General features: G+C 35.4%; 2 protein-coding genes across 2 annotated transcripts; one reads left to right on the top strand and one right to left on the bottom strand.

Annotated features, from left to right (window-relative positions):
• Positions 1-242: 242 nt before the first annotated feature.
• LOC114281404 (polyadenylate-binding protein 5) lies at positions 243-2449 on the bottom strand. Its single transcript, XM_082876438.1, is given in 5 exon segments — positions 243-299; positions 1015-1104; positions 1400-1827; positions 1830-2174; positions 2422-2449. Coding segments are annotated over 5 exon segments (948 nt in total).
• A 3055-nt stretch (positions 2450-5504) lies between these two features.
• On the top strand, positions 5505-8348 carry LOC114281421 (G-type lectin S-receptor-like serine/threonine-protein kinase At1g34300). Its single transcript, XM_082874735.1, has one exon. It carries the CDS (start codon positions 5758-5760, stop codon positions 8188-8190), a length of 2433 nt encoding a protein of 810 aa, XP_082730861.1. The 5' UTR covers positions 5505-5757; the 3' UTR covers positions 8191-8348.
• The last annotated feature ends 3475 nt before the right edge of the window (positions 8349-11823 follow it).

Raw genomic sequence — 11823 nt, 5'->3', positions numbered from 1 at the left:
CGGAGACATATTTGCATGAGGAACTGTATGTAGAATCCTTTATCAGTACTTTAATATTGATGCATCAAAGATTTAGAAGAAGTAAAATAGGAATGAAACAACATATTTGCCAATATGTGTGGACATATATGACCACAAGCAACCAGTAAAGAACTCAAACTATTACTCACTCTAAATTAAATAATGCCAATTTATCATTCTCGGTGGATAGATGTTGACACCATAATAGGAAGATGATTGCATCATTGAATTTCATTCAGTCCATCAGCACAGAAGATCGTAGCAAAATTAACATAGAACTAAAGAAATATTTATCAAGCTTAAGAAAACAAAGCCAAAAAATAAAAATAAAAAACATTGTCATAGAACTGATAAATCTGATCACCATGGAAATTCATCAAATATCATACAAAACTCGCAATAAGATGTCCTCTAGGGATATGCCAGTCACATAAACTAAAGCTTTGGTTTACAATAAGCTTTTCATCCATGTTAGTGAACACGTATGGATGTTGCACCTTATTCTGTGGGTCCACTCCAAGAGATTGGTCCTGTAATGCCTAACCGTTGCACCTTATTCCAATTGTTCAATCCAGGGCTACCCATTTAATTTTAACAATATGGGTCTTGAAGCAGAGAACAATATGGCAGCAATGCACAGTTTTTACCTAGCTTTCAAGCAGAAAACCAGGAATTGAAGTCATACAAACCAAGAAAAATAACGGAAATGTTAAATCATTGTTAACTGTACCATCACTAGGTCAAAAAGCCCAATAAATTAAGCTGAAAGCTACATAAAAATTGAAGAACACAACCAAAAAAAAAATATTTAGCAAATTCGTTGAAAAATGATGAACAGAAACCATAAAAATGATGAACTTATTATCATTTTTATCATCATATCTATCAATGACATAAGCACAGACAACATACATGCCCTCTCCCACACACGAGAGAAAGAGAGAGACTATATTACATTACATTACTAAGAAATAATGCAATGAAGAAAATCACCTGCAATTGTGCCCTCCTTTCATCTTTGCGCTGGGCCACGGCAACATATAAAGGTTTCTGTCCAATCATCTTGCCATTCATTGCATTCAACTGAAGAACGTGGATAACAATCAACACAATGAATTAGACAAACTCTGTGGTTGAATGATAGGAAAAAGAGATCTGAAGTTCAAAAAGAGAAGGCAGTCTTACAGCTCTTGTAGCTTCCACGGAGGTTGAGAAGGCCACAAAACCAGAACCCTTACTCACCCCTTATGGATCAAGCATGATCTGATTCACAAATCACAAATTAAATAAATAATAAATAAAATAGGGGGAAAATAAATAAATAAAGAGAATAATACACCAAACAGACCAACATGAATTTCACTTGAACCAAATATACCTTGCACGATGTTATGATTCCAAACTTGGAGAATAACTCCTTCAGTTTTTCATCAGTAACACTGTCATCAAGATTTTTGAGATATAAATTAGCACCTTGTAATTTTTCAAATCTACTGTTTCTTTCCTGTTCAAATTTGGCTTTAAATTCTACCTCTCTTTCTGCTTTCCTTTGAGCCTTCCCCACAAACAAAACTTTGTCATCATTTAAAGAGGACCCATTCAAGTTCTCTACTGCAGCAGCAGCATCATCTGGGTTCTGGAAATTTACAAAACCAAAACATCTGGACTTTCCATTTGCATCCCTCGTAACAATTGCACTGGTGATCGGACCATACTTGCCAAAAAATTTCATAAGGTCCTCATCAGTAGTAGTCTCAGAAAATTTTTTCACATAAATATTAGTGAACTTTGGTGATCCATTCACTTTCTTTCCTGGCGACGGACAAAAAGGCCAACATAAACTTGTTTATCATTCATCAACATGCCATTTAACCGTTTGATTGCATTTTGTGCAGCTTCTTCCTGGTCAAACTGCACAAACCCATAGCCTTTTGATTGACCATTGGCATCAATGGCTACCTTGCAAGACAACACACTACCAAAAGCGGCAAAAGTTTCATGCAATGCCTTGTTGTCTATGGATGCATCCAAATTCTTGATGAAAACATTCGCTAATCCACTTTTGCGAATGGTAGGATCTCAGTGAGAAAACATTATTCTAATTGGCCTTCCATTGATTTGTGTGAAATTTAAAATCTCAAGTGCATTAGCAGCTGCAATTTTCAGATTACAAACAACGTCAACTTCGCCCCAAAACTTACTATAAAAATAACATATTAAAACATTCAACACCCTAAATTCTATCAATGATTTAACAAAATCACTAATATTATATATTCAAACAACTGGAAATTTTCAAAACTTGATAACAAACATTCAAAAAATTGCAAAATTTCAATTGTTTCATGTTGTATGTCAAATGCATGCTTGTTAGTGCTACTATTAATCAAATACATCAACCTGCAACAAATTGTTCCAAATACACCATTTTACACAAATTCTTGAAGAAACAACTCCCTCAATAGACCAAATCGTGATGGATCTTCAACATGTGTGATGTCAAAAAACCCCCAAAGCATCTAGCCATTAGTTTCACAAATAATTTACAAAAATGCATATTTAGGCTTGTTTTAAACACAATAAAGCACTAACAACCGAATGCATTTAGTAGTATTACCTACGTTACATGGACTTGAAGAAAGGAGTTAGATGTGAGTATGTGTCTTAAGCGTTCGTCTTATCTAATTCTCGTGTCTAAATATTTGTATTCCTTACCCACCCTCAACCGCTAACCCACCACCCCTCTCCCACCCAGCCCATCCAAACACATTTGCAAATCACAGGGAGAGAGAGAGAGAGAGAGAAGTAAACACAATGAGAGATTCCAGTGAGGACAAACAAATTGGCTCCACAGGATGAGGTAGTACATGGATTAAAAGCAAATTGACTCAATGCCACCCCCAGTTGCCAGCATCAATAAGAGAGAGGGAGAGTTGGTGGTGGTTGGTTTGTGGATATAAAAATATACATAGAGGACTATGTGTTCTATTGAGGGTTAAATTGAAATTTAAAAAAATAAAAAATAAAATTAACTATTGTCAGCAAAATTCGTTAATAGTTCACTAACTGTTGTTATGTGATTTGAAATCTTAAGAAGTAGAATGTATTTTCCAAAATTTGAGTGAGTAAAAAATAGGGAATGTATTTGTAATTTACCCTACAACACACTTTTATAACACATTTGTTGGGTAATGCTACTCAAATCTATTATTGGGGCTTTTTACCTTATGAAGAACAGCTTCGTTGAAGAACAGCTTCGTTGTCGGCGGTGACGGGACAGGGCGTCAGCGAATGAGGAGGGTAAGAAAAGAGAGTCGGTGGTCGAGAGAAGAAAGGATAGCAAGAGGCGAGAAGAGGTGGTCGGTAGTCGGTGAGTGGCAGTGTCGTCGTGGGAGAAGAGGCAGAGAAGAGAGGTAGAGAGAGAGGAGCGTATGAAAGAGGATGGATGAAAGAGGGGGGGCAGAGATGAAAGAGGAGAGACAGAGAGACGGGCGGGAAAAAAATTCATCTCAGCCGTTTATTTTTGTTTGAAAAGATCTATACCGTTAATATCAAATGTATCTCACATACATTTTATACATTTTCAAAATCTATTATGTCTTATTATATAGATTTAAAAAAAGGACAAAATAAGAAATTTATATTATTTTAATAATTAATTTTTTAAAAAATTAATATTTTGAGATATTAAAAAATAAAATAAGATATTAATATTTTTGGATGGTGGGTGTACAACCTCTTCATAAAAATAAAAATAAAATAAAATAAAATAACTATTTTGTTTAGTCAAATTTTCAAGTGGAGACTAATGGTATTGTTGTTAATAAAATAAAATAACTATTTTATTAATTTTTTTATTTTCATTCGGCTACCAAAAAATTTAGTAGCCAAAAGTAGGTCTATAGCGACTAAAAGGAATTTTGTCGCCGAAACTGAACATTTAGCGACCAAAATTTTGGTTGGCAAAGATTAAAAATTAAATTTTTTATTTTCATTCAGCTACTAAACAATTTAGTAGCCAAAAGTAGGTCTACAGCGATTAAAAGGAATTTTGTCGCCGAAACTTAACATTTGGCGACCAAAATTTTGGTCGGTAAAGATTAAAAATTAAATTTTTAATTTCTTTCGGCTACCAAACAATTTAGTAGCTAAAGGCACCTTTACGACTACTAAATTTTCTTTTAGTCGCTAATTGTGATATGTTTAGCTACTAAAAATTTTTTTAGTCGCCAATTGTAATATTTTTAGCTACTAAATTTTTTTTAATCGCTAATAATCAACATTTCCCTACTAAAAAAATTAGTAGTTAAAAAGTTAATTTTTGCCGACTAATATTATTTTTGGTAGCCAATTCCGTGACTTTTGACAACTAAATTATTTTTAATAGCTAAAAATAATCGGCAAAAATACATTTTCTTATAGTGATGAGTTCCAAACTATTTAATAAAAAAATTAATAAATTATTTAAAATTCATAACTGTAACCTCAAACCTCATGTGGTCCTAGGATGTCCTATGACACAATTACTCGATGTATTTATATGGCTATTAATTGAGCTACCGGCAATATCACCTACCCACTTTCTGGAAAAGTATCTATCCAATTATAATGAATTCCCATCAGGAAAAAAAAAATCATAAATAAATAAATAAAATCGTATTTTAATAAATTTTATCAGTAAGGAAAATAAGTGAGAGCACTAATTAATATCACCACTAATGATGTGACAGTGGGTCTCAACTACTGCCACAGTGTTGTTGTGTTTGTTTGTTTTTTTTTTTTAAATGAATACCACATCATTTGTGATTGCTTTAAAACACTACTTTTAGTAATTTCTATCAGTGTCCCATATCCAGCAATGTTAAGTATCATGAAAATTTTTTCATAAAAATAATTATGAAAGTTTTGTGATCTTTGGATTACACTTAGAATAAAGTATCATACACTAATCAAGGTAATCCAAAGATCTCATGATCATTTTTATGAAAAAAATTTCATCATCTCAAATTTTTCTCAAATAAAAATATTGGCAAATTACATATACCTCCCTAAAGGTTTAGCTAAATTACAGATACTTTTGAGGTTTCAGAAATTACAGATACCCCTGAGAGTTATATTTTCATAACAAATTACCCCTTAAAATTTATATTTTCATAATAATTTGTCTCCTAATTTATTAGGTAAGTATAACTTTTAAAAAGTATATGTAATTTTTCAAATCCAAGAATTATTTGTAATTTTACTAAATGTGGAAAGGTATATGTAATTGGAAAATGCTAGAGATTCCAAATTTTCTACCAAATAAATGATCAAATGTCTCACATGGGTATAGGGCCCACAAAATTATGGACTCCACACATTTAATCATTTATTTAATAGAAAATTTGGTATTCCTAACATTACCTCATGTGATTTGCCCTAAAAATAAAAGCCTCTGGCAGAACGTATCGTATAGGTAATTGAAAGCAGTCAATGAACCAGAACCACATGACATGACGTAGGTAATTGAATAGCCAACGATGGAAGAACAAGACCACCACCACTCTCTTCCAGTGAAAACCTCTCTCTCCTCCATCTCTCTCTCACTACACCTCGCTGCTAAACTCTCTCACACCTCATACCCACCACCACCATAAACACACACACACGCGCACACACACATATATATATACATGCCCACATACATAGAGAGAGAAAACTAGAGCTATCAACAGGGGAGTGCGTGTTAGAGAAAACATGAAGCAACCACATTCTGTAGGAGTAGCATTTTCAATCCCATTCTCTCTCTTCTCCTTCATCATTACCTTAGCAGCAGCAGCAGCAGCAGATATATCTCCTGGTTCAACCCTCAAAGCTTCAAACCCAAACCACGCTTGGACCTCCCCAAACACCACCTTCTCTCTCTCCTTCATCTCCGACGACGGCGCCGCCTTCTTCGCCGCCATCACCTACAACGGCATCCCCGTCTGGATCGCCGGCGCCTCCGACCCCGGCGGCGGCGCCTCCGACTCCTCCGCCTCCCTCCAATTCCTCTCCGACGGCAACCTCCGCCTCGTCAACGGCTCCTCCTCCTCCGCCGTCGTCTGGCAGTCCAACACCGCCGGCCGCGGCGTCTCCTCCGCCGCCCTCGACGACTCAGGTAACTTCGTCCTCCGAAGTGCCACCGTTTCTGTGTGGTCCACCTTCGATAACCCTACTGATACAATCTTACCCTCACAAAACTTCACGGTTAACAAAGTATTGCGATCTGGGTTGTACTCTTTTAGTCTTCTTAGCTTTGGAAACTTGACTCTCAAATGGAATAACACTATTCTGTACTGGAATTTGGGTTTGAATTCATCATTTCATTCAAACTTAACATCACCCAATTTAGTTCTTCAATCAATTGGTGCATTGTCGCTACATGATCAATCGCTTTCGAGCCCTGTGGCCATGGTTTACAGCAGTGATTATGCTGAAGGAAGTGATATAATTAGGTTCTTGAAGCTTGAAAATGATGGGAATTTGAGGATTTATAGCTCTGTTAAGGGAACTAGAACAAGCATTGTAAGATGGGTAGCTGTAAAAGATCAATGTCAAGTTTTTGGGTACTGTGGGAATATGGGTATTTGTAGTTACAATGATTCAAAACCCATTTGTATATGTCCTTCCATGAATTTCGATCCGATTGATCCGAAAGATAGTAGAAAAGGGTGTAAGAGAAAAATGAATATTGAGGATTGTCCTAAAAACGTAACCATGTTGCAATTAAACCACACAGAATTCTTGACATACCCTCCCGACATCCCTTCGCAAATTTTCTTCATGTCTACATCAACGTCTAGGTTGAATTGCATAACCAGTTCTCCTTGTATTGCTGCCACCTCATTGTCGGATGGGACTGGGAGGATTTACATGAAATTTCCAGGTTTTGTAGGCGGGTATCGGTCACCTACACTACCTAGCACTTCGTTTCTCAAGGTTTGTGGACCCATAATACTGAGCCCTTCTGTTTTCTCGCCTAGGCGCAACGATTGGAGGTTGCATGCACGGATTGTCCTCGTTGTGGTCATAGGCACCACCGTGGGTTTCATTTTGTTAGAGGCCGGTTTGTGGTTGTGGTGTCGTCGTAGAAGTAGTAGCCCGAAATTTGGGGGTTTTCCGGATCAATATGCTTTTGTCGAGTATGAATCGAGTGCACCAGTTCAGTTCTCATACAAAGAGCTCCAATGCGCCACAAAAGGTTTCAAGGAGAATCTAGGGAAAGGAGGAGGAGGACTTGGGGCTGTTTACAAAGGTGTTATTGCCAATGGCACTGTTGTTGCAGTGAAGCTGCTTGAGGGGATCGAGCAGGGAGAGAGACAGTTTAAGATGGAGGTTGCAACTATAAGTAGCACCCACCATTTGAATCTAGTAAGATTGATCGGATTTTGCTCTACAGGACGTCACAGGCTTCTGGTATACGAGTTCATGAAAAATAGGTCCCTCGACATCTTCCTTTTCTCATCAGAAGAAAAGTCGGGAAAGTTATTGAGTTGGGATTGTAGATTTAACATAGCTCGAGGCACTGCAAGGGGTATCAAATATCTTCATGAGGAGTGTCGAGATTGCATTGTGCACTGTGATATAAAGCCAGAAAACATTCTCTTGGACGAGAACTTCAATGCCAAAGTCTCAGATTTTGGCCTAGCAAGACTCATTAATCCTAGGAACCATAGGTACCGAACGTTGACAAGTTTTAGAGGGAAAATAGGATATTTGGCACCAGAATGGGCTGCAAATCTTCCAATAACATCAAAAGCTGATGTTTACAGTTATGGAATAGTTTTGTTGGAGATAGTGAGTGGGAGAAGGAATTTCGAGTTCTCTTGGGCTTATGAAGAGTTTGAGAGGGGAAATGTGATGGAAATTGTTGACGCAAGGCTTGTTGATGATCATAAGGCGGATATGGAGCAAGTGATGAGGGCAATTCAGGTAAGCTTTTGGTGCATTCAAGGGGAACCGTCTAAGAGGCCAACTATGGGGAGAGTGGTGCAGATGTTAGAAGGGATTGTTGAGATTGAAAAACCGCCTGCCCCTAAGGCGGTGGAGGAGATGTCTGCTATTGGAACCATTGTGAATGGGAGGAATGTAGAGAGGGCATCTTCATCCCTTCTACGATCCGAGCACAAGTGGAGCTCTGACTGTTAACCATTGCCGAGAAGGGACGGTTGGCCATTTTAGTTTTTTTTTTTTTAATTTTATTTTAATAGATTAAAATATTTGTGTTTGAAAAGAAGATTGAATTTTTTTATTGTTAGATACGATGTTTGTCAGATTAAAAAAAAAAAATTATAAATTTGATTCGACATTTTATCTTATTAACCTATTTTATTTTTTTGTGAATTTTAACCCAAAAAAACTAATTTTTGATTTTTCAAACACCTCATATATATATATATATATATATATGCATCATATAAGTAGAACAAACTTAATGGATGAAATTTTTTTAGATACAAATGTGACACACATAAAAAAACTTACACCAAACATATAGAAAACTCAACCCGTTACGTAGCTCGAAATCCGCATGGCTCGATTGGCCCAAAAATCAAAACGACGTCGTTTTGATTTTTTTTTTTTCTTTCTCTTTTCTCGTTTTTCTGAAGATCTGAAGAAGAAGAAAAAGAAAGAGAAGCAACTAGTGAACAGAGCATCATCATCAACAACAACGTCTTTATCAACACAGCATCTCATCAACAACAGCATCTTCATCAACATCTATGAAGCACAGGTACGGGTACGAGTACTGGTACTGGTACGGGTACGATACGGGTACGTCGATACGGTAAAATTCAAAAAAATAGGGTACGGGTACGGCTTGTTACACTTGTAAAAAAATATTTATTTTTAATTTAAAATAATATAAAAAATAATTAAATAGTTTAATTTGTTAAGGTCCAACCTATAATTAACATTTAATGCCAAAAGGAAAAGTATAAATCAAAATTAAATGTCAATATATTAAACAACTTACAAACTATAGTTTAATTTTAAAATCATGCTAAGCATAAAACAAAAACTAAAAAAGAAATCTAGTGAAATGAGTTTTATCTCTGTAGTGAAAGGAAAATATTGTTTTAACTGAGGTGCGGTACGGCTTGGATATATACTAAGTACGTCTGGGTACGTCAAAAATTAAGAAGAAAAAACTTGGGTACATGTTTCGTGTACCCGATACTTATGCAGAAGTACCAAACGAGGTACGGTACGCCGGTAAGTACCCGGTACGGGTACGGCATGTTTTTCGAAGTACCCATGCTTCATAGATCAACATCATCATCATCAACCAACAAATTTTTTTTTTTTTTTCCCTTCATTTTCAGATCCAAATCTACTAGAGAAAAAAAAAAAAAAAAAATCGTAGAGAAAATAGAGTCTGAAAGTGGCGCCATCACCATTGCTCACCGTCACCGTCTCTCTTCTCTCTTCCTCTATCTTTCTCCCCCTCTCTCTCTCTCTCTTGCCCCTCCTTTGTTTTAGATATAAACTGAGATTGTTCTCTCTCTCTACTTTGTTTGTCTTTTTTTTTTTATTATTATTTGAAATGAAATGTATTAGAGGAGAGATGAATAAAAGTGTACAAAAATATGTGACTGTATGTAGAAGTTCGGGTCATTTTCTACCACTCTTTTCTTTAGAAAACTTGGGTCACTATGAAAATGAAATTATTTTCTACTATTAAATGCAATTTTCCCGAGAACGTAAATGCCTCCTGGCACAAAGGTCTGTGGTCCCCATCAGTTCTTTCCTTCTCGAAAAATGTTATAGTCTCATATAGAGCGAGTCAAGGTTCTCTCCTTGTAGCTTCGTACTTACGTTCGTTCTTACAGGTTTTTGGATCTATTTTTAGGCCTAATTTTAATAATTCGAATCGTTAATATTTTATGATTTATTCAGTATATCATATCTGTTAAAAATCAAGTTGATCGGATATCAGAAAGCATATGTTCAGAAAACTGTTTTTTAAATTCTTTAAAAAATAGTTTTTAGTTCAATTTTTCGAACACATACTTTCTGATATCCGATCAACTTGATTTTTTACAGGTATGATATACTGAATAAATCATAAAATATGAACGGTTCGGATTATCAAAATTGAGTCTAAAAATAGACACAAAAACCTGCAAAGACAAACGCAGTACAAGAGCTGCAAAGAGAGGATTCTCATTCCATATAGAGCAGCATGTGTGTGGGTTTAATTTAATAAAAAATTTAATAAATTATTTAGAATTTCCGGCTAACTCTTTCTTCTTTGAGCAAGTGAAATGATTTTGTGAAGAAATTCCAAATTGGTTTTAATAATATTAGTGTAATTATATTTTCTCATTGCATTTTATTTATTATGTTATGTGTCACATCAAATGTCAAACAAAATGTGATAAGAAAAGAGAAATTATTCTATTGCCCTAACAAATTTAAATAGTGCCCAATATTTTTAACGACAATGCTATGTAGTTCAAATTTTGTGGCTCAAAAGTGACTCAAATGGTCAAAACGACGTCGTTTTGAGTACAAAACAACATAAAAATGGCCAAAACGACGTCGTTTTGGCTATTTAAGCCACTTTTGAACCACAAAATTTGAGTTACGAGACATTTTCCTATTTTTAATTAAAACAGTAAATTTTATTATTCTTTTTGTCTCTTTCAAAAAGATAATTAGATACTTATCCAAACATAAATAATATGAAGAAAATTGTTTGAGGGTTTGAAATCAACCGCTCGAATTTGGCTCGAAACTCAAAATTACTTTGTTTTGGGATTATTTTTTTTTTCTTTCTTTTTCTTCCTTTTCTTTCTTTTTTTTTCTTCTTCTTCCTTTTGAACACAAAGCGAGAGAGAGAAACAGAGGCGAGAGGCGAGAGAGAGAAATGAGAGAAGAGGAAGAGAGAAGAGCAATGGCGTGATGATGATGGCGACGAGAGATCTGTAAATGGCGATAGGCGACGGAGAGCAATAGCGGCAACAGCGTGATGGCGTAATGGCGAGAGAGATCTGTCTGTGTACATACACAGATCGACGGAGAGCTCCTCCTTCTTCCTCCTCTCCTTCTTTCTCTATTCTTCTCTCTTCCCCTCATTTCTTTTTATTTTGATTTTGATTTTTTTGATTTGTGTAGATTTGGTGATTTGTGAGAATTTTTGAGTTTTGATTTTTGATTTGGGTCTGTCTGTTGCTGTTGCTGTGCGGGTTTGATTTTTGATTTTTTTTTTTTTTTTTGAGTTTGTGTTGTCTGTTTGTTGAGTTTTGAGTGAGCTCCAGAGCAGCACAGCAGAGAGGGGAAGGAAGAAAAGAGGGAAGGAAGAAGAGACTGAAGAAAGAAGAAAAAGAAAAAAAAAATCAAATGACGTCGTTTGAATTTTCGGGACAGTCGAGCCTCTGTCTATTCGGGTTACATAACACAGCAGATGAAATATTCTTAAACCACCAAATAACTTCTTGATAAAAGAGAGCTCACGTGCTCAGCAAGAATTTTATTTTAGAAGTACTTACGTGTAAATCTTAATAAGCGGACTTATTATTTAATAGGGCCTATAGAAAAAATTTATCATAAAAAAAGTCACTAATTGTAAGTTTTAACGATAATTTATAAAAATTATGATAAAAAAAAGTCACTAATTGTAAGTTTCAACGACAATTTATAAAAATCATGATAAAAAAAAGTCACTAATTGTCAACTTTTAGCAACATATATAAAAAATTGTCACAAAAAAATTATTTTTATCGACAATTTTACCAAGACTTATTTTCAAAAGGTTTTGATAGGAATTAAGTCCAA

Source organism: Camellia sinensis, chromosome 6, assembly GCF_055761805.1.
Source record: "Camellia sinensis isolate YWXY chromosome 6, ASM5576180v1, whole genome shotgun sequence".
In the NCBI taxonomy this organism is placed as follows: Eukaryota; Viridiplantae; Streptophyta; class Magnoliopsida; order Ericales; family Theaceae; genus Camellia; species Camellia sinensis.
This window is presented reverse-complemented; position numbering and strand designations above follow the sequence as displayed.